Source organism: Magallana gigas, chromosome 2 (genome assembly GCF_963853765.1).
Source record: "Magallana gigas chromosome 2, xbMagGiga1.1, whole genome shotgun sequence".
In the NCBI taxonomy this organism is placed as follows: domain Eukaryota; kingdom Metazoa; phylum Mollusca; class Bivalvia; order Ostreida; family Ostreidae; genus Magallana; species Magallana gigas.
In genome coordinates this window covers 20,859,386-20,883,502 of record NC_088854.1, presented here as the reverse complement: position 1 = coordinate 20,883,502, position 24,117 = coordinate 20,859,386, and the positions used below count along the sequence as shown (strand labels likewise).

The 24,117-nt window shown below is 33.1% G+C and overlaps 2 protein-coding genes across 3 annotated transcripts; both read left to right on the top strand.

Moving 5' to 3' along the window:
• The first annotated feature begins 9,148 nt into the window (after positions 1 to 9,148).
• On the top strand, positions 9,149 to 13,658 carry LOC117681903 (D-serine dehydratase). 2 transcript variants are annotated; one of them, XM_034448439.2, is made up of 9 exons: positions 9,149 to 9,261; positions 9,353 to 9,524; positions 9,606 to 9,743; positions 10,783 to 10,922; positions 11,087 to 11,267; positions 11,409 to 11,530; positions 12,093 to 12,285; positions 12,691 to 12,796; positions 13,470 to 13,658. In XM_034448439.2, the coding sequence occupies exons 2-9, from the start codon at positions 9,367 to 9,369 to the stop codon at positions 13,557 to 13,559; spliced, it is 1,128 nt and encodes a 375-aa protein (XP_034304330.2). In that variant the 5' UTR covers positions 9,149 to 9,261; positions 9,353 to 9,366; the 3' UTR covers positions 13,560 to 13,658. The 2 variants fall into 2 exon arrangements, with proteins under 2 accessions (XP_034304330.2, XP_034304331.2); XM_034448440.2 differs by having other exon boundaries at positions 9,154 to 9,261; positions 9,365 to 9,524.
• Positions 13,659 to 22,078: 8,420 nt separating this feature from the next.
• On the top strand, positions 22,079 to 23,557 carry LOC105329414 (olfactory receptor 1468). Its single transcript, XM_011430657.4, has one exon. It carries the CDS (start codon positions 22,300 to 22,302, stop codon positions 23,302 to 23,304), a length of 1,005 nt encoding a protein of 334 aa, XP_011428959.3. The 5' UTR covers positions 22,079 to 22,299; the 3' UTR covers positions 23,305 to 23,557.
• Positions 23,558 to 24,117: the final 560 nt, after the last annotated feature.

The following is a 24,117-nucleotide window of genomic DNA, read 5'->3' as shown; positions in this document are numbered from 1 at the left end:
TTTAATGCTTATATTTACATTTTTTAACTTCTTGTCTTGTATGCATATGTGATTTATACGTCAAAATGTCTGTTTTATCCTTAGGGTAAGTTCAAATTAGTGGAAGAGCCACTGTAACAGCCACAAGCGTGAACTGTGATTCTCGCTTGTGACGTTGCATTTTACAGCGTTAAACGTTTGTGACGTCATAATAAAACTAGCCATTCTAACCTTTGAGTACCCTGTGAGTGTTACAGTCTTATATTTACATTCTACTGTGTTTTTTCATTAAATTCTGTGATCTTCAAATGCCTCTAAATGCAACAAGTGGTCAAAGGTCAAATTGACGAGTTTTATTATGACATCACAAACGTTGAACGCTGTAAACTGCAACGTCACAAGCGAAAATCAAAGTTCACGCTTGTGTCTGTTACTGTGGCTCTTCCATTAATATTAACTTACCCTTAGGATAAGATAGAAATTTTAAGGTATGATTCACATTTGCAGACAAGGCGAGAAGTTAAAAAATGTAAATATAAGCATTAAATCATGATTTTTTGACGTATTCACTCTCATAACTGCAGCGGTGTGTGCATACAAATTTTCATAACGCGCTAACGCGCGTTACTCAATTTGTATGCACACACTGCTGCAGTTATGAGAGTGTATACTTCAAAAAATCATGATTCAATGCTATAATAACTGCAGTATCTTTTCACAGACTTTACATGCAAAAAATATTTGGAATGTAAATATATTTCAACAAAAATGTGCAATTATCTGGGTTTTTATGTTTAGGACATCAAAGGCTCATTGAATTTATTTAATTATTTTATATCTGTGAACCTTACACTCAGCTTCCTAATGTCATCAACTGTTAATTTATACTCATTGTTTAGATTCTTATAAATCATTTATCCATAATTGATAATTTTCAAAATAGACCATTACTGCATATAGCATTATTCCACGCATATTCATGAAATAATTAACCTCTATCTGCTTGAAATTGAACCACCTGAGCCCTTCATCTTTGTACAGTAAAACATCACATAACAAATAGGTTTGTTGCACTCTTCCACTTTTGTGACTTTATTGTTTAACCAAATTTGGTTTGAAATAATCAGGAAAATGACAATAGATGATTATATAACAATAATTAATAAGTTTATAAAATCAATTATAAAATTATTAATATTTCATTCTTTATGCCATAATATTTTACAACTAAAATAATCCATAACTCCAATTACTGATGTAATCAATGATGTGATTGATTAGATAATTCATGCAAAACATATTCCTTGTGGTCTGAAAGCGCCATGTACTTGATTAATTCTAATTAAATCAAGTTCAGACCCCAAGGAGGGAGGGATGTGACTTAATTGTTTAACCAAATTTGGTTTGAAATAATCCGGAAAATGACAATAGATGATTATATAACAATAATTATTAAGTTTATAAAATTAATCACCAACTGACTTTTATTTCTCTGGAATTGCATATTGGTGGACCTTCAATAAGTGGCGATATATCATTAGCCGTTGGCAAAGTCAACTGTTAATGTAATAAATCATGGAATTAGGCGTTGTATTATCAACGGTTGTTACAGAGGCAATTGAGAACACACAGATTATTGTATTGTATTGTTTATTGGTCAACAGACATATACAATTAATATACACATGTTGCAATACATATAAACGGGTCATTTGAAAAAAGGCAAGTTTATACATGAAGTTTTCTTATCACAAATGTGCAAATCCTTTACATTTTGTGTTGACAATAGTAGAATTACTTTAAAGACAGATGATTTAATATAAAAAAAACTTCTTTTAAAAGGAATTTTTCTCTTAAGTTACAGTAAAAGGGACTTTTCGATATAGAATGATATTCATATTCTATATCGAAAGTACATAAATGACATAAACGTCTTTCTAATGGAATATTGCTGTGTCTACCAGTTTCGACGGTAAGACAATGAGATGACAATCTTAAATTTACATATAAGTTTCATATATTATAAATGAATTCTTTTTGTTAGATATGACTACAAGGTACAATGATTAACGAAATATTTATAGATTGTACATTTGGAAGATGCATTTATATCAGCTAGTAGAGACTGTTTAAAATTATCAAAATTACATTGCTTGGCGACTGTTAAAATAATTTCTGGCTTTTCAAAAAGCTGATTTTCCCAAAAGTTCATTAGCCCAATACTTGATAACATGTTCTTAATCTCCGCAGCCCAGTTTTTACACTTGTTTTTACCTAAAGTTTCATTATCTATACTTCTATATTAAAATAATAGACTCGAATTTTTGGGCTTTAATACCGATAAATCGGAAGAGTACTGCCTTTTGTTTTATATATTTTAAACATCACTGGTACTTAAAGATAACCAATTTGTTTTTATTTTTTCTCAATTAAGCTTCGCTAATTAATAATCAGTGAAAATTCCTCAAAAAATCCCGGAAATCATCTGGATTTTACAATCTAGCGCGTGCACAATACATGTACATTTACGCTAACAGGATCTTTAGTTTATGTTTCCACAATATCATATTTGCATCAATAAACTCAGAAACGATAATTCAAATACGTGTAAATTTTCATTAGAAATTTAATTGCTATATATTCTGTTCATATATATATATTTATGATTTCTTATGAGAGAAATTATAAAATAACAAATATACATATCTACTAATAGTACCGGTGTTATATAGTGCCTTTTCCCCCTAGCCATCTCCCCCCTCCCCCCCCCCCCCCCCCCCCCCCGGAAAAATTGCTATATAGCAGTTTGTCCCCCACGGAAAGCTGACTATATAGTGGGGTTTCCCCCTTTTTATAGCCAGATTACCCCCACGGAAAACCTACTATATAGTGGATTTCCCCCCTTTTTTACATTCCGGTCATGTTTATGGCGGACCATCCGTGGCAATAATTTGCAATAACTGAAATGATATTAATTTTCATAATAAAGGATAATTGTGGCATTTGTTAATACATAGAATAAAATACATGGTTTTTTCACCCCTGATATGAACAAAGGCACGCGCCTTCATAACATTCATGTGTCATCATCATTTAATTTCACCTTTCGTTACACCTTTTTGGAACACCTTTCACACGGATTTCGGAATACCTCGAATCTTTTTCATCTAATCGATGCTTATCTACAGTTTTGACTTCGACGTTATGAACACGTGAGAACACATTTGTACGAAAGCCGAGAAGGATCATTCGAGATTCGAGATTCGAAATACGAGATTCGAAATACGAGATTCGAGATTCGAAATTCGAGATTCAATATCTAAATTAACCAATCAAATCAAGGATCTGAAAATATGTATCCTAGCGACATCAAATTGTTCTAAATAAAAATCATACGTACATGCTCTTATATACAAATAAATGCTATGTTCACTTCTCCCTACCTAACTAAATAATTATTTGTATTTACTTTTACACAGAATATCTAAGTAGACTAGTAATAATGCAGTGTGCTTCGCGGATCTAAGTGATTTTGTTTGCCCTGGTGCATTTCCACCTGATGCGTTTGAACCCTAAGTTATTTCACCACCAGTAATAGTTTAAAACCCGGGTTTATTCACCCCTTTTGTGTAAAAATGCGGTTATGGTAGAGAACTTCATAAGCGTAGCTAATTTTTTCTTTAGGGGATCCTAGGCCAATTTTAAAAAATTTTACTATGTAAATTTAATAAGCTCCAATTTTCCCGAGGAGGAGGTCCAGATCCCCTGACCCCCTCCTTTCTAGATCCCCGCATGAAGATTCGTACATGTATCTAAATAATCTAAATATAAATAATCTGTCCTGTTTCACTAATAAATATAAGCATTACTTATCGTTTTTATGTATGCATACAGTGATACACTAGTACTATGATTATAAACAAATCATTGAGATATTATCACATCATACGGAATTATTGATAAATACTTTTTTTTCCCTTTTCCTCAGTAAACAACTTATTATGAGTCTTACTTTTGGAATTGTTTTCAATATAAAAGGATACCTACTCTCTACAATTAAAGGTAAGGATGATAGGGTGCCAATTTGTTCACATTGCCGATTTCTTGTGCAGAGAACAGTAAAACCTTTTATTTGATTGTGCATGAATATTTCAAAATTAATTGTTGTACATATATTTTGTTATAATTCATTCATTGATATATCAACAAGAAAGAATAAAAGCATATGTTTCACAGCCAAGTTAAGTTTCTCTGTAGTTTCCTACCCCCCCCCCCCCCCACCGCACCAAAATTGACAATAATTACATATAAGTCATATAAATGTTTACTTTTTTTGTAAGTAAATCTCTAAAGATGTAAATAAGCACTGCAAACAAAGATGTGTTTATTTAATATACTACTACATTACACTTAGCCAGATAAAATGTAATTAGGATGAAGCTACAAGGGGTGAGTGGTGCAAATTTACCAATTTGTCGCCATACACACAGAACACCAAATAAAGAAACTGTGAGTGGTGTGTTGAATGCATAAAAGATGGCGGCAAATTATCTCAAATAATCAGTGCAAAAACCCACAAATAGGCTGTTATTCGTTACATCTCCTGCAAAAACATTGATAAAAAATGTTATCGTCCCATAACATAGCCGATTAAGTTAATGTGTACATATGGTCAACGTACATGCAATTCTAATGTCCATGGAGGCGGACGTATCAGGCGGGGATCCAGAAAATTAAATTTCAAAAATGATCGGTTGAATTACATTAAATGCTTTGAAAATTGTTAATTAAAACTATCGCACGGGTCAAAATGCGTGATAGAAGCTATGTACAGTGTAATTGGAAACTTTCATTTTATATCAATATGTAGTATTACCTATTATAACAAATGAGAGTATAGCACAACTGCCACAAGCAATACGTGTCCTTTACCGGCACCACCTCCCTCCCCATAAAAAAATGAAACAATTGTCGTTTTATTTGCTAAAATGTGTGTGGTTCAAGATTTTTCTAAAGAACATACCCGATTAGAATTGAAAAAGAGTCGTACGTTTAAAACTAATTTTGTCAAAATTTTTAGATTCATTTGGTTATATTTTGGTCCATTTGGGTAAATATATGCACCAGCGCAGCTCTAATTTATATATAATCAGGCCATAAATTCAAAATATTTTAAAAAATTAATAGCTTTAAATCCAGTAGATAAAAAAAGGAAAGCAAGTCGAACTCGATGAGTGCTAATACCTGTGTTGAATGAATGGTACAGTAGGATATGCGCAAAAAAGTCCCGTCTACTCTTTCCTACCCTATAATTATTGGAATATTAAATCCGATTTTGAGAGTCAAATTAAAAATCAAGTACGGATATGTACCTGTTTATCAAAAGTAAAACTACTCATAATTTATCTACAGTGCATCGTTATGGAGCTACACAGAAAGTTTTATATCAATTTGCCGAGCCAAATAAAAAAACCTGGAAAACGAAGAGAAAACAAAGTGGGGACAGAATAACTGACAAATTAATTAGGACTATATAGCCCCCCCCCCCTCCCCCCTCTTGAAATGTATATACTGAAAACAGATTATTGGCGTACAACATCTGCACACTATTTAAAGAAAATTTCATTTTTTTTTAATTATTTTCGCTAGCTAATGTAAGACATCACAAATACCCCAAACCCCCTCACGGAAAAGGAAATGCTAGGTGATGAGAGAGAGAGAGAGAGAGAGAGAGAGAGAGAGAGAGAGTCGATGTAAAATTAAAGCTTGCTAGTTGGGCTGCCCTACCCAAGCTACCTCCTCTCTTTTCTCGTTTTAGAGGCTTAATTATTGTCTATATAAGCTTGTAACAAATCAAATCAATTTCAAATTCTAATTCAAAACTGAATTTGACACTACAAAACTCTCTCTCTCTGTCTCTCTCTCTCTCTCTCTCTCTCTCATATCGTCAATGGCATTGCCATACCCTACAATACACTATTCTTATCTGGATTTTTGTCTTTGAGGTTGTAAATCATTATATCTTCTATGGTTTAAAACTTTATCATAACCTATATTTTGACATGTCGATTATTTCATTGAGTTTCGTTTCATAGCTAAAACATTTAGATTAAACAGATCTTTCTTCGCGAGCCGATTTTTACACAGTTGGGGCGAATACACTTCGGGTTAAAATTGTTCGGGGGGAAATACATACAGGGCAAACATTACCACTTAGATTCGCAAAGCCAACAGTGTTATTTCTAATTTAATTGTTTATACTGTGTGGGGTTAATTCATCAATGTTAATTTAACCATTTTATAACCACTATATAAGAGCTATTAAGACATGTATTTGTAGGAAAGAGCATGTACGAATGATCTTTATTTAGAACAGTTTGATGTTGCTAGGATACAGGTTTCAGATCCATGATTTGATTGGTTAATTTAGATATTGAATCTCGAATTTCGAATCTCGAATCTCGTATTTCGAATCTCGTATTTCGAATCTCGAATCTCGAATGATCCTTCTCGGCTTTCGTACATTTGAGTGAAAATACGCTGGTTTGGAACTTTAATTTTCCCATGTATTACCATATATGTATAAGCCCCTCCCAGAAAACTAACTGACCAATCTTGACTTAATTTTGTAGAGGAAGGAAATAAGAGGTGGAAATGTTTTACTCCCTTCGTCAAAAAGGCTATCAATGTTAAATTAATACCGTTAGAATTGACGATCTTAAATACAATCATATATTTCGTCTTCTAAATATCAAACGAGAGACAGGATGAAATGATATGATGAGAAAATGAAATGTTTTACATTGATTGATGGGGTTCTAAATCATGGGTAAGGGGTATTATAATTGATTATATATTAAAAGCTTGTGTAAAGTTAGTATTGAAAATTTTGCTTCCAAGTTACGCATATTCATATTTCTAAGCACATTTTTTACGACACGCGAGGTTTTATGATGTAAATATTTTTTTTTTTTAAATGAAATGGCTTCACAACCAGAACAAAGTCGGTATCTTTGCTAGTTACTTTGGAAAATGTGAAATGGAGCCTGAACTAACCTTATGTATATGTTATCATTCACTAATTGCTAATTTTTCTGCGTTTTAGTTTGCAACGTGATTAATAAATCTACGATTTTGAAAACGATGCCATATAAAACAAGATATACGATTCACTTATGGAAAAATCTTATACTATTTATTTCATATTTTTGCAATAAACATTTACTTGTGTACCATATTATTTCTTCGAACAATGAAACAAAGGTAATTAAAAAAAACAAAAAACAAAAAAAACTAACACATCGTTGGTGATGAGCTGACTTATTTTTTAAATATAAGCTTGTTCTTCTAATCAATTAACAAGTAAAAAAGTCGCATATAAAAATTAATGCGCTTAGGTTGGTTATTTATTTTTGTTTTTCGGTTGCTACTTTTATGAATAAAATTTTATTGATTTATTTATCTAGTTATTTACTATATCATTAGTCATCTTATGAATTGATCAAATGTTTTGAAGAATAATGAATTTACCTGCGAACCGTTTGAAAAAATTGTTTTTAATAAATTTAAAAAGAAATACAAAATTAAGGTTGAATAACACACCTGGAAAAAGTCACTCAAATTAACAGGAAATTTTTTGATAATGAAAGATATAATGATAAACAAACTGTACAAATGTCAAGTAAGCGAAAAATTTGCAGTTTGGGGATAAAAAATGAATATCTATAATAATTATTCCAGTAAGAAAAACAAAAACCCCTGCGGGATTCGAACTCGGGATGTACGTATCACAAGTCCGACACTTTATCCACTCGGCTATGGAGTAAGTTTCATATTTCAGTCCATCAAATCATTTTAATAAAACAAAAAGTCGTTTCGATCAGCGGTAAGCCATTTGTGATGATGTGTTATTCCACCTTAAACGTAATTTTTAACCATTTTGATAAAGAAATATTTGAGTGAGTGTGTATTTTTAAACGATGTTTTTACATTTAAATGACCGGGCTCGGAAACAACAAAGGCCCCTACACTGGGGCTAAAACTTTCAGTGTCATCTACTAGTGATTTACAATTTCAGAACAGAGAATTATGCATATAACTGTATATCTTGTAAAACCAAGTACTTTTTAAAATTAATTACCTAAATAAAGTTCTATGTGTAATTTCATTACACACATATTCAAATTTCAGCATTGTCTATAAAAATAATAAATCGGCAAAACGAAACTTAACTTGTACTGATGAATGCATATATATGCAACCTGGGAGTGTAGAAACATTGATTTTAATCCTTACTGGATTTCCATAAATATTTTTTATAAAATCTGAACCAAAAACGTGATGGAGAAACCCTACTATGGGGGGAAAGCTACTATATAGTAGCTTTTCTCCCCGGGGGGAAAGGCTACTATATAGGCTTTCCGGGGGGAAAAGCTACTGGGGGGGGGGGGAATCTGCTATACAACACCGGTACTTACTTTTGTCTTCGTGATGGCAAAAAAAAAAATATTTGATTTCATGCATAAAATTCACAATATAGTTCTTAGGAGAGAGAAAATATTATATATAGAAAGTTTATCGTTAAAATGATGAATATATATATATATATATATATATATATATATATATATATATATATATATATATATATATATATATATATATATGTCCTACGGACCCGGTTTTACGATAGAATGCGTTCCGTGTATTGTCTCTGTAGCAAAGAAAATACGTGTACGTTGATGAAAAAGTGTTGAATTTTTACATTATATGGATTAAATCTTTAGATAAAAGGTATTTACAGTAAGTCTCAAAATGGTTTATTATGATTAATTTGACTGTTATTTTCAATGCAACTTCATGAATTTTCTCCAAAATCGTTTCGGGGGAATTCTGCAATTTTCTGTTACATTACGGGAATATGGGAGGCATTCTAACTGTCCATGGTGAGGGCCTTTCCTAAGACACAGCGAGATTAGATCTATTCTAACTAAGGAAAGTGTAGTGAAATTAATAGCATTGCTTTGTTATGTAAATGTCAACCATACGGTGTGTCGATGTATCTATTACGTAAATGTCCGATATGCAATGTCAACCCGTGCACGCACGGGTCAAAGTATAGATAAGTTCATATTAACATAACATGAATTAAAAAAGCAATTGCCACATCGGGCTCCCATATCGAATGACTTCCATATCGAATTGGTACTAATTTGAGTACAGGTAATGCTGAAACGCTACAGAGGAATTTGGAAATCATTTCCACTGACCTGGAAAACACAGGTAATACGTTTTCATGTAATTACAGTTAATACACGTGTTAGGAAATTTTGTAACTAATATATAAAGTGTTTGATTGTTTTAATCTTTAAAGACATTAATATAGGTATGACAATGAACCCTCCGCCGACACATATAAGTGACCTGCAGACGCCTTGTTTACTTGTGGATATTGCCAAGGTCAAAAGGAACTGTTCACGAATGACCCAGCGATACAAAGAATTGGGTGTAGAACTTCGGCCCCATATGAAAACTCATAAAACAATGTAAGAAATTAAAACGAAGAGCATTTTGCAAATAAAATTTTATTTTCAATTTTGCATCGTGTTTATTAAATATAATTACAGAGAGGGTGCAGATTTGATGACGAATGGAACCCGCAAGAAAATTGTAGTGTCCACCCTGGCAGAGGCCGAGTTTTTTGCTAGTCATGGCTACGACGACATTATCTATGGCAAGCCTGTCAGTGAATCACAGTTGTCAAGGTAGTTCTACTTTTGCAATGACCGTTGCAGTTTGTAATTAGTCCTTTTTTATTGCTAAATACATGTACACGTACCTATAAGAATTTTATGTGATTGCTGTAAATGTAAATTATTTCTCAAAACTAATGGAACTTGATGATTTCAATTTATTACACTGTTCTGGCAATCGTTCAACATATGGAATGTTACAACTCTTAAATCTAACAATTTTTATCTCTCGGATTTTTTATTCATCTTTAATAATCTATGATATTGAGATACGGTACATGCACATACGACTTTTGTCGAAAAGAAGATGGGGGGGGGATAAGATAACGCAAATGCCCATTTTGTTTAGTCGTAAAAAAAAATTTCAATTAAGTATATTTGATATGTTATAACGCATGTTTACAAAAGGAAATTTATTCACTTATTCAATTAAAAATATTTTAACAAAAGATAATAAAAAAAATCGAACCCACAACTTAATAACCCTTGTTCTATAAAGTTACATATTGCCCGGTGCTCTAACAACTGAGCCATTTCAGTCACAACAAAGTTCATTGTTTAAATGCTACATGTATATGAGACTATGGCCACGAATTTACGGACTTGTATCATTCTTCTTAACCGTTCAATTGTTTGGATACAAAATGACATTTTGAAAGTATAGTGGGTCATCTCTCCACGTTTTTGTTGATTGAAATCGGTTTGATTACCATCGAACCTTATTTAGACTATGGCAAAAACATGGAGCTCGCGTCCTCTCTATAAAAGGAAAGGCATTGAAGTTTTAAAAATGCCACTATTAGGAGGTTTTGACACGCATTCGCTTGTGTAAATAAACTTTTTCCAAATATTTAACATACTTAAGGGATACAAAACGTTGTTTTGTTATATATACATTTTTTTCCAATAATTTAGAGAACAATTTATCAGATTTGTTGATATTTTGATTTTGAAGTATCTTATCACTCCTCATATAGGCATTTTACACGCCTAATTCCCCCATTTTCTTTCAACACTTGACGTCTTACATCATCAAATTTAAACAACACAGATGCAAGAAGCTGCACGAGAAATGTACTCAGTTTCATCTGATGTTTGACAATGAAGAGACGATATCTGCATTAGAAAGAAACCCTCTAGGGAACAAGGCCTGGTCTGTGTTTTTGGAAGTAGACATAGGGGGCAATAGAAGTAAGCGTTTGAACACGAATTGCATCTTATATGAAAGTCGGTTGTAATTCAGATATCATTTTTATTAAAGAATTTTGCATTTTAACAAAACAAGCATCTTTGTTACAAGAAAAAGCTATTTGTATATGACCATATCTATGTTTTCAAATCTTTCTTTTAATTAGCTGGCGTATTGTGGGACAGCGATCGGGTGGTTGAATTAGCCAGGTTAGCGACGAATGCCAAGAATGTGGATTTTCTGGGTATCTATACACATAACCCGATGTCCTATTCCCTGACGTCTGATAAAGCTGTGAGAAACCAGGCGGAGACAGATACTAAAAGAATTCTCAGTGTCTGTGATAGGTACTGTAAATATAAAGTCAAAGTCAAAAATTATATTTAATTCTTTTCCCAAAAAACTGAATCTCTCTCTCTCTCTCTCTCTCTCTCTCTCTCTCTCTCTCTCTCTCTCTCGTTAATTTTAAATAATTTTAAATATTTAAGAATTCGACAAGCCGGTTTTCAAGTTGTGACTGTGGGCCTCGGGGACACGCCTTGCTGTTCTGTTTCGGACGTCTCCATGGCAAAGCTCACCGAAGTACATCCCGGAAATTATATATTTTACGGTACTTAATCATATCTTTTCTCTTCAAATAAAGTTTGGTGGCCATTTTCCTTCCCGGATTTACTTTTTTTTTAACGAAATGTGTTATTTTGAATATCATTGATATGCACTTCTTGTCATATTATGCGACTTTCAAAATAAAAATATCGCATACACACAGCAGACATTCATTGATCTACGAGTTGCTGTCCGTGATTTTCATGTCGTTTTTCTTCCACTGAGCCTGTGTTTTAAAATCTCTTTTCATGATATTAAGTTAATTCATAAGGAGCTCTAAGATCTTCAGTATAGTGCAATCTCTGGTAAAATGGTCTCAGAATACAGTTGCTTGATTTCTGTTGCCTTTTGATGAAGTAATAAATTTGGAAAAATCAACAACGCTGATATGCAGTTATTGATTCTAGTTTATCATACCTTACTAATGTTTTAAAATATTGCCTCTAGAGGCGCTCCAAATTTATGAAGTTTCATAATGGTATGAGAATTTATGGATCACCCTGTACTTATCTAATTGGTAAAGTTGAATATTTAGAAACTCGAGGTTATATGTACACTCATTGCAGACACCCAGCAATATAGAATCGGCTCCTGTGAGTTTGACGACATCGCAGTCCGGGTGGCTGCACGCGTCATCAGCCATAGACCAGAGACCAATCAGATCGTGTTGGACAGTGGCTTCGTGGCCTTGAGTCACGACGGAACCTACTGCAATCTACCGGACGGCGTCGCTGTGTTCCAGGACCATCCCGAATTGAAGTGAGCAAATAAATTGGTCCGGACTTTCAGTATAATAAAACCATCAACCTCTTATATCAAAACTAGTTGAAAATGACGCTGGTTTCAAACAAAATATGCACAGATTACATAGGAACAGCACAAGATTCAGACAAATATTGTAGATTTCAAAGAGCAATGACTGAATAATTGAGCATGAAATTTTATAAGTTCACGTCTTAATGATGTTTTATGCAATCAACCAGTCTTATGTCTTCGTTAAATTGCTCTATGCGTAGCCGAAGGAAAAGTACTCACTCTGTTGGTGATAATTCATTTTAAACTCGAACAACGAATCTCTAGATTCATAGAACAGATCTTTGCCCCCATGTTTACAGGTGTATGCTTACAGATGTATCTGATATGGCAATATTTGTTAACTTTCAGATTGGTAAACATGTCACAGGAACATGGATGTGTCAGTGTCAAGAGTGGTAAGATAGACTGCACTGCGTATCCACTGGGGTCTATGCTATTCATCTACCCATACCATGTAAGTTACTTTAATAACGAAATCAATGTCATTAAAACCAGAATTATTATACGTAAGAGTTATTAAGCCGTTGGACTGCAGACAAACTAGAAATACAAAAGGTTCTGTAGGTTCAAGCATATTAGTTTGCTCCATCTTCTGTTTGGCGATGTTTTCCGAGTTCATCTGTTATTATTATTTGATCTTTCAATGTTACCCCCCCCCCCCCCCCCCCCCCCCCAGTTTTTCAATTATTTGTAATCTCTTGTAACCATTATCTAAAAAAAATTATGTAATAAATAACATTTATATCATACAATGCCTATTGATATATTATATTTAAATAAAAGGGAGAGAAATTTACATAAATAATTTATTTGTTAATGATTTAATTAACCTTCAGTACCATTCAGAAGTTAATAACACAACACGAAACATGCTATTAAACTCATTGAAAATTATTTTATCAATCTTATCATATCATATTATGTAATTAAAATTGTATTGAAACGCATTCTGATTTTTCAAATATTGTATATTCTTATAGTGACTTGGAAGTAAGATTCCTTGAAGGTCATCTGTATAGCGGGCTTTGAACTTATGACCGTTGCCTTAATTGATTAAATGTTCACAGAATGAATTTATCTCCTGGGTATTAGACCAAATTTGTTTTTAATATAACTTTATAATCCAGGCATGCGCAACCGCAGCGAATCACCCTGTTTATTACGTTCACTCTGGGGACAGCGTGATTGGTGTTTGGCAACCTGTCAAAGGATGGTGAGAGAGAGCAGCAGAAACACGGGAGAGGGCTATTGTGTATATTTTGTATAGGTGAATAGATATATAATACATTATTTGGATAATAAAGATACAGATCGTGGTTTTGTTGTTCGTTATATTATCAGCTGTCAGTGTATATATAAATATATAAAATGACAGAAAAGCTAAAATAGTGACCATTTAATAAGAGAGAAAAACTGATTTTAGTGCTTTTTTCACAAAAATCAATGTATAGAATGGGAGTTTTAAAAGCTTATAGAAATGTAATTTGAAAGGCAAATCATATTTTAAAAACATATTCCGAAACCCAAGTATTATATCATTAGTTCACATAAGTAAAAAAAAATCCTACATTAATGTTATTGTTTTTAAAATGCTTAAACAGACTCATTAATCTGCAGCAATTCTGAATTGCAAAACATATGATATTTTCCTACGTCAATATTACGCCAAAAATATAGTCCTTGTTAGATTCTTAACATTAATGACTTTTTCTATGCCAAGTTGAATAATTATAATAAAAAAGAAAGAAAAATATACTATTTTAATTTCCTTTCATCTCGATTTAATGAACAATTAATCAAATTTACGTTTGACATGGTGAAAACCAGAAAAGACTCCTTCCTTAATGTGAACTGTATCGATAATCTATGTCAACCTTGAATTGATAAATACTACCTACCGTATCCAGTGAAATTGAGTACCCTATATGGAATATTTTGCCAAAAAATGCCTAATTTCAAAAGCTGGTATTTTTTTTCAGAAATTATCAGAAATTAAAATCCTAGCAATATGCGCACCTATGATACATGTATATGTACAATTGATCTGCAAAAGAACAACTTCGTATCTTGAAAACTGTAGGAGGAGTTATCCGTACAATGAGGGTACCCTTTTGGCAGCCGCCCGCCATTTTCACATTGTTAATAACCGGATATTTCTGTTGGAAAACCCGGTTAATTACTATGATACTATATTTATGTCTGCTTGCCTTGTCACCATCATCGATAAGCAAATTGAGAGTGGGGGGGGGGTTGACTTATCACCAGAAATCTTGACAAAAATTCCCAAAATCCTGAAAATCTCAATCCGGGGTGGGGAGGTATACCTATAACTCCAATCTTACCTGCCCAAAATTTTACTCCCAAATCATGAAATTCCTAATTCGTGGGGGCGGGGGCTATAGTATACCTTCTGTAACTCCAATTTTCAATATTCAAACTTTTAGAGGTATATTTAGGATCTATTTTGTTTCCTGCGAGAAAAAGTGTGGGGGGGGGGGGGGGGCTGAACCCTCCCTGATGCTATGTTCCTAATGGTTAGGTCTAACTTTGCAATAAAAAGTGGGGGGGGGGGTGCGGTTACGACGCCTATGTCTATAGAGAATAGAAATGGTCATTTATTGAATGATGCAATAAATGACAATGAACAAAAGGCACAATATTAAACATGTACAAAGTAAAATAATCATGTTACATGTATGTACATAAATATCAAAAGAAAGGAGACAGATCATAAAAAGTCAAGTTTATGCCTAAGAGCAATAATAAGTTGAATCGAAAGACTAAAGTACAATTTCGGCATAATTCACCTAAAAAATATCTAGCCAAAATGAAATGAGTCTCAAGAATAATGTATATCTGGGAGAATAAGGGGGCGCAATATTTGGCGTTACATGCAGGTATAAACTAAAGGCGAGCATTGGCGGGTTTTTATGGAACGCCTCAACTGCCTTATGTAGATAATCTTCACAATATGATGATACTTCAACATTACGTGCTGATACTTTAACATTACATGATGGTACTTTAACATTACATGCTGATACTTCAACATTACATGCTGATACTTCAACATTACATGCTGATACTTTAACATTACATGATGGTACTTTAACATTACATGCTGATACTTCAACATTACATGCTGATACTTTAACATTACATGATGGTACTTTAACATTACATGCTGATACTTCAACATTGCATGCTGATACTTTAACATTACATAATGGTACTTTAACATTACATGCTGATACTTTAACATTACATGATGGTACTTTAACATTACATGCTGATACTTTAACATTACATGCTGATACTTCATTATATGATGGTAACTTCACTATGCGGTAGTTCTAAAAATAGGGTTAGGGAAGCGTCGCCTAGGGAACGGAAACGCTAAAACTCAGAACACGTGGATGCCTGAAAAGTTTTTAACACTGGGCTGTTTCTCTGTTTCAGAGATTGATCAGATTGGACTAAGGTCCACTAAAACTTGTTTAGATCGAGATACTCAACAAATGCTACTATTTGATTAAGTGTTGTCTTTTAAATGGGTCATTTTAAATTTTAAAGAATGGCTGCATTGTGAGTTCATTGGGGCTCAGCGCAAAACAAATCAGGGGGTACCAAAAGTCCTTCAGGGAATTTTGGTCTAAAAATGTGCATTCAGAACCCAACCTTTTGGAGCTTAGTCAGAGCGAACAGCTAATTTTTTTTTAAAAAGCACCTAAACAAATACTTCTGTCATTCATGTTACATGTAGATTGGACTTATGGGGATTAATGGGTTCTTCCTGGAGATCCACGTGAAAAAGTGGGCAATGAAAGCACTGATTTGTTCAACAGTACAGTTACTGCTAAAATCAGATTCAACAGCAATGCAATGCTTTATCCTTTGCATGATCTTATAAGTTGCATGTGTGGTTGTCGTTTGCCTAAATACATTGCACCAAAACAAATCGTATGTTTCGACAATATTTTTATTCAGTAGAGATCCTCTCTCATGAGCTGTAGTGTATTGTGTACTTCTTCAGTTCCAGCTTTTAAAAAAAAAAAATTATTTTTGTTTACACAAAAATCCACATACACACATATTTCAGACATATTTCATACATTTCAAGATTCTACATATTGTATTATCTTATTAATCTAAAGGAAATAGATTATCCGTATAGTGTGAAAACGTGTTTTCTTGCCAAAAAAAAAAATATAGATAAAAAAAAAACAGTTAATGAAAAGAGAAAAAGGGAGATGTAGAAGATAAAAAAAATACAATAGAAAAGGGGATACATGTATCAAAATATTTGTTCACAAGTCAATATGATTTAAAAAAAGAGAGAATAGTTTAAGCAATCACATATGTCATAAAACTTGTCATAATTTCTCACAAATTGTTTGCCAGTGGTTTTCATAATTTGAGTATCTACAGTTTTTCAATAACATATATTTTCAAGCAGAATCCTGTTTTTTATTATTTGTAGTTCCAGCTTTTTGACATGATCCAAACTAGTCTCAGTCTCCTATATGATCAATCTCTGAAACAGAGAAACAGCCCAATGTTAAAACTTCCCTATTTTTAGAACCACCGCATAGTGAAGTATCATCATATAATGAAGTATCAGCATGTAATGTTGAACTATCAGCACGTAATGTTAAAGTACCATCATGTAATGTTAAAGTGTCAGCATGTAATGTTAAAGTATCAGCACGTAATGTTAAAGTACCATCACGTAATGTTAAAGTACCATCACGTAATGTTGAAGTATCAGCATGTATTGTTAAAGTACCATCATGTAATGATGAAGTATCAGCACGTAATGTTAAAGTACCATCATGTAATGTTGAAATATCAGTATGTAATGTTGAAGTACCATCATGTAATGTTGAAGTATCATCACATTATGAAGATTACCTACATGAGGCAGTTGACGCGTTCCATAGGTTTTGTATACACTTTATTTTCCAATGATCGCTTCCATCCTAGCGCATATGGACCACCAAAGAAAAACATTTTTCGGTGTGGCGACATGTACCGCGACTGAATTTTCCGTAATCACTATAATTTCACATAGTATGGAAGGATTTGCTTTTCCTATGCAAGACACTGATTGACGTACATTCCTTAGCAGCAATCATTGCAGACAAAAATAACATTACCCTGTGACGCGTGTTAATTTTTTTTCTTTCGTTAAAAGTCGTCAGCTTTCTGTTATTCTCGCATTGAAACAAAATTTTAAAAATCAAAAAATGACAAAGGCAAATCTTTATTATTATGATGACTGTATTCACAGTGTTTCAGAGAATATTTACAAACATAATCCAATAATCAATAAGACATGCGTTGAATGAAAAAAAAAATACGAGGCGCCGTTTGAGAATTAAATTGTCATTTAGTGATATCACTAAATTCAAGTAGGTCATATCAGATTTAAACTGGGAAACGTTGACATATTTCTCCATTTGGAAGTCACTCGGAATACATTGCACATTTTTTCAACGTTATCATCCGGGTACTTTCATCTTGCTTGCAATGAAAATCCCTATTAGACTTATTTTTTAACCGTGTTACGTGTATTCAAGTCTAACAAGCTAGAGAAGGCGTTTGGAAGGAGAAATATTGGGAATTTTTTATAATTATCGAATAAACATCGTTTGAAACTTAATTAAAATTATTTTTTGATATTGAATAATTTAATTAAGAAAATGCAAAAATATCTTGCTACCTTCATAGGCCAAATGAAGCAACGAAGAAAAGCATTTTACTGATTATATATACATATATCTGAATTTTCTGTAAACAGTTAAGTAAATATACGTTAATTATCATTTTTGTTAATCAGAAGGTGTCCCAGAAGGAACATCCAGTTTTTCCATATATGAAGGTTAATATCGTGGTTACTACAAACCTTCTTGAAAATCTGGGGTCAGCCCTTGCAAGTCGGTGGAGATCGTAGCTTTAGTCTTGGTCGATCAAGACAAAAATCTACCCAAAGCCAACACAAAGAGTACAACAAACTGAAGGAACCATGTAAAATTATTTATTACAGCTACTAGAACTAAAGTTGACATATCCAACGCATTTGAAAGCAGTTTTTAAAAGTGAAAAGAATGAGGGGACTTAAAAGCGTACAGGTCGTCTACCTCGATTGTGTATATTCTGTATGAATTACAATCGGTTTTCTTAAGAGATACCAAAAAATACATAGGGGGTGTAAATGCTTTAATATATTTTGTACAAAAAAAATATCCATACATTTTTGACGAAATTTGGGATTGGGAGAATATACTAGAGCATGCCTAGTATTTATGGATCTTTGATTGTCAGGTTTGAACTACGCATATAACTGAAATTAATATCAGGATGTACCGAGTCTCAGACACTTCAAAGTCTTCTATATGTCGTTATTTATGCCATGCAATATTGGTTTTATCAGTTCTTTATTTTTATCTATTACGCATATAACGGATCGCAGAAGGTGGCGTACAATACGTCGACAGATTGTATATTTGAGCTTTAATTTGATGGACAAAATTGATATTCTTCAAGTTTCCTGTAATCTCTTAAGCATATTCCGGCGTATATTTACATCATATACAAACCTTCACGACATTTCTTCTGTAATTTTATCTGCTTGCTGCGTCATCAGGAAAATAACTCTAGAAAAGTGCTATATGAAATAAACCGTCCAGTAATATGTATATAACGACCAAGTTCTCTGACAAATGGGTGTCGTGGGTCTCGAAAACAGAAAGGGTATAATTTTTTTAACATAACCACCGATACGTGAACCTAGAGGAATTAAAAATTATGATTGAAGAAATGCTTTTTTCTCCATCATTTATTCATTGAATACATGCACATATATAGTCACAACTCGGGCATGAATTCGCAATACTCTGTCTAAAATTTTATCAATGTTGCTGCAGACCGCTTTAAATAAACGGTTTGATATATTCACAGTTTAGTAGGTGTCATCAGTGTTCACTCTCGTTTTGGAAATCATTAGAATCATGGTTGATTTTTTTCAATTATTCATTGTATTACTGGGAGCAAAATCGTAGGATCTTATTGATTGAGAAAATGATGTCTGGATGCTGTAAAATAATTCAAGTTTTTACTTTCACTCCGAAAAGAGTTATAAACACCTAAAGCAGTTCATATATAGATTCCTCTTTTGCAGACGTAGATATACACTTCTTATTAGTCGAGTCAACTCTACATATTTTATTTTCATCTTCTTGTTAAACTGAATATTCTTACCTCTGATCAATGGTTCTTTTTTGTACTATTTAAACATGAAATGCTATCTTTGGTGATTCAAGCGGGATTTGAAGGTGGCGACTTTGCGGAAAAAATTACATAACTCGCTGACGCTAGAATTTCAACGTTTGTTGTCAACTTTGGCATTAAAATAATTGATCCTCTAACTTTACACCTGAGAATTATGCAATATCGATGTAAATCAGAGTTATGTTTTGAAAGATACTATTCGACTTTTGTTTTTCTCATACAGGACCGAAATCCGATATTTATTCTGTTGGATCCGTTGATATCTTCCTTTTACTGGTTTTAATCTATTAATTACATAATTTGTATTTGGGTTAGATATTGGTTTTCATGATTGAGAGAAATGCCCTACAAAAAAATGCGCTACTATATATAAATCGAATACGGAAAATTAACATATAGCATGTTTTTATTTTTGAATAATGTATCATCGATTTCATAAATGATAACATTATAAATCCTTAATTAACAGAAGGCATGTTTTTAAATAAAATTCAATATTTCTTATCTTGTTCAAGAAATTCCTACATTAAATCAATATTAATTTGGTTTTTTAAATCACATGATTTATAGTTGGTAAGCTGTTTTGACATCCAAAATATTGTTGTGGCGGATTTCTGCACGTGTATTGTAAATAATAAACGAGCACATCAGCAATGCCATAACAGGGGTTCATCTAGAATTTCTATCTTTTTCTGGCGATGTTTTTTGTATCTAAATACTCCAATGGTCAATGTTTATACATGTATGATATTGTATGTAAAACTACATGTAACAAGCATCCTTCTTTCTCTACCTATACCTGAATGTCATATATATAAAATTATCCATATATATTGTCTTTTCGCCTCAGCAAAATATTGATCTATCATTACAATTAAACCTTGAACTGGTCTAATTCATTCGTAAATACCACAAAAAATAGGAATGAGTAGAACAGAAAGTTCTATTTCTAGTGTATCATCAGATCTCTCTCTCTCTCTCTCTCTCTCTCTCTCTCTCTCTCTCTCTCTCTCTCTCTTTGATTTTTTAAATTCCACCTTTGACTATACAAAGATCGGCTTTATAAAGAAAAAAGATTATAAAGCATATGTATATGTCCCGTATACTCTCATGGAAATCGATTCGGTTTCTCGCCTTCATCAAACGTAATGACCATAGTTGGAACAATCAAGAATGCGTACACTCTAAATATGATAGATTCTGGAAACTAAAGGCGAGTTGGATTTATTCTTTAGCTTTAAAGGAGTCTGGATGATCAACAAATTAACCATCACATCTGCTTTAATCTTCTAGATATATTTTTGGCCGTAAACTGCTAGTAGCATTTATAAAGAATCAAAGTACTGAAGTACTGACGGGAGTTGATTTGATCGATTATTATTTATTTTAAAATCAACTTATCTTGCATGGCAATTAGTTTCTAGTCTGTATTTGAATTACGCACTTTTTTAGTATATGATTTTTAGACTTTTCCGACAGAAATTTCGAGAAACCCCATTTGAATCACGTTGTGTAAAATATAAAGATAGATTTCAAATTATGTATAAGTAATCGAAGCAATTCTAAAAATTTTATGGATCCAAGCACTATTGATATCAAACTCTAGTCTCGTTCAACCAGACGCTCGGCTGTCTCCGTTAATCTCCGACAAGCAAGAGAGCCTCTCTGCTTGTCGGAGATTTACGGAGACAGCCGAGCGTTTGGTTGAACGAGGCTATATAAATTCTGGCGTAGGAATACATGAGACTTTAAAGATATCTTAGTTGTTTCGTATTATATAAAATCTGACTATTTTCAAAGTCTTAATTGATAAGTTTCCTTGAAAAACAATGCTTCAGCATACATTACTTTGAATTTTTCTATTATTTTCAAGAAGTAAGATTTGTCAGCGGTGATGATTTGTGCTTAGGTCCAAACACTGTTTCACTTTCGGTTTGCCAGAGTAACTGCATAGGAGAGTTGATTAAAATCAACTCCCCAAAAATTACATACATGTATATATTGCTTTATTTTTATCCTGTAACTTCATACTGGCCTCTTCGCTAAAGGAGGTAAATATAACGTATATGGCCATTATAATTAAGCCGTCTTATTCTACATATATAACAACCTTTATTCAAATTTTGTGAATTAGGAGAGAAAACTGTTTTTAAAAGCAATTATTGATATTAGTGTTTAATTGTAAGGGAAAAAAATGTAAAATTAAATGCACGTTGACGCTAACTACCTAAATACTTTTAAAAATAAGAAAATCTTAAAATTTCATGTCAGTCTTCACATTGCAACTCTACAAAGAGACTAGCCAGTGGATTAAATCATCTTTGAGGTTTCTATATCTTTTTTAACCAATGTATTGATCTTAAACAATTAGCGTGTTTCATAAAATTCTTCAATTTGAAAGACAGTTCAACTTCTCCAGGCCTATTGATTTTATGTCTGTTACATGTATATAGAAATTGTAGCCTGTCTCCTTCGGAAGCACTATTGAATTGGGAATGAGAGAGTCGTAAAGATGTGTATTCAATGCTGTGATTTTTTCCTGAGGTACTGGTGATTAGAGGTTATTGAAGACCTAGTGAAGGTGATAATCACCGTATGATATTTCTACAAAAAATAAGGGTGTGGTGATTATATGAAGAGTGTGGATTCCATGTGAGATCTAGCAACATGGATGCGGAAGTAGAGACCAACCAAAGCTTATCTCAATTAAGCTGGACATCAGTGGGGGTAAAGGACTTATATGGAAGCCTTCTTATAATCATCTCTGTATTTATTCTGACAATCAACGGATTACTCCTCTTTGTTATATATTCATCAAAGTATCTGCATCGTCGACAGAACGCTTTTGTGGTATCTTTAGCAATCAGTGATATCCTGAATGGATTTGTCGAGGGTCCTTTCTTTGCTCACATAACGTTAAACCGTCCCGAGCAGCTCCCACCTCATGCTTGTGTTTTTGTATTTTTTGTTAACCATTACACCAAGGCCTCAGTATCCTTTAGTCTGATGGCACTGTGCATAGAACGGTGTCTGGCAGTATCTGTGCCCCTCAAGTACCAGTCCATAGTCACCAACCGTTCCTGTGCCATCACTATCATCTTAATCTGGATCGTATCAGCATTTTTCACAGCATTACCTTTATTGCGGGACAGAATAGTCTACGACAAAGACAACATGGCTTGCACATTTGAAGGACATAACCGCAGGTATACCTTAGATACAATCATCTTGTACATAGTGTTTTCGAGACTGATTCCAACGTTTGTGATTCTGGTTTGCATGACAACGACCCTCGATAAAGCCCGAAGCCGATTCAAATTTTCAACAATCATAGCAGCCGTGCCATTTGCAGCAATCCCAGTGGCGTACCCCCTGAATTTGAAGAAAATAACCATAAAAGCCCTCCGGTCTCTTTTGTATTTGTCTATTATTTTTTCCGTGCTTACCATCGTCTGTTGTGCTTCAGGGATTCAACGCGCAATTCGGAACGACAATTTCCCGCCAGTGTACGAAATGATTTTAGAATTCATTTCTTTGTCGTATTACTTCATTACCCCAGTGATAATTCTTATTTTTAACAGACAATACCAAAATAGGATTGTTTCTCTGTTTTGCAAGAGATGTGTCCGGACTAATAGGGTTGAGCAGGATCCATCTCCACAGCCCACGTGATACGAGCAGAATAGTCATTGGTGATACAACAAGCAATTTCTGATATTTTCTCAATAATCATAAAACCCCGTCTGGATGATAATGAGTATAGATTTCTAGTTTGAATACTAATTTCATCAGAAAAAAAAATAGATTTATTTTGAATGAAATCTTTTTCTTTAATGAGAAGTGCGTTAGCATTTTAATGGAATGAATTAAATGCATTGTAATTACGAAGCATTTGATTTTATCACGTGCTTTAAATCAGCTCAGTCGAAGGCTAGTATTTTTATGAATGATTGGTTTGTCAGTGTCATTAATAAATTCGATTTAATGTTATTGGCATGTTGATTCAAGTTCTTCACAAACCTAAAGAATTGTGATATACATGTACCTATATCCGAAGAAAGCTGTGCCTGTTTTAAACTTGTTGTCCGAGGCTTTTATGGCCATCTGAATACCCAATACATTTGGTTAGCATTTAAAAAACCATAAATTACAAATTAATTGCTTCTTTGCACTATGTATACATGTTTTTAATGATGTCATGGTCTCTTTTGACATTTTATTTCAGAAAGAAGTCAATATTCGTCAGAAATAATATTTATTTACACACTACACTTTAATACTCAGTATATTAAATTGAACCTTGATACGTCACTTAAGAAGCATCGTGTAACAACTTGGATTTGAAAAATAGCTTATCAAATATCAAAATAGAGTTTACTATTGTATTGTCGACAATTTGTGCGTTCTCCGCTTTATTAAGAAAAATATACATGCTTTCATATTTGATACTCTTTTTAATATTTAAAATTGGTTGAACAAACGACT

Bases quoted from the DNA above. Each gene is read 5' to 3' on its own strand.
- LOC117681903 (XM_034448439.2), top strand. From the start codon at position 9,367: ATGACAATGAACCCTCCGCCGACACATATAAGTGACCTGCAGACGCCT. The intron at 10,923-11,086 runs GTAAGCGTTTGA...TCTTTTAATTAG, and splicing joins AGACATAGGGGGCAATAGAA to CTGGCGTATTGTGGGACAGC. The intron at 12,797-13,469 runs GTAAGTTACTTT...TTTATAATCCAG, and splicing joins TATTCATCTACCCATACCAT to GCATGCGCAACCGCAGCGAA.
- LOC105329414 (XM_011430657.4), top strand. From the start codon at position 22,300: ATGGATGCGGAAGTAGAGACCAACCAAAGCTTATCTCAATTAAGCTGG.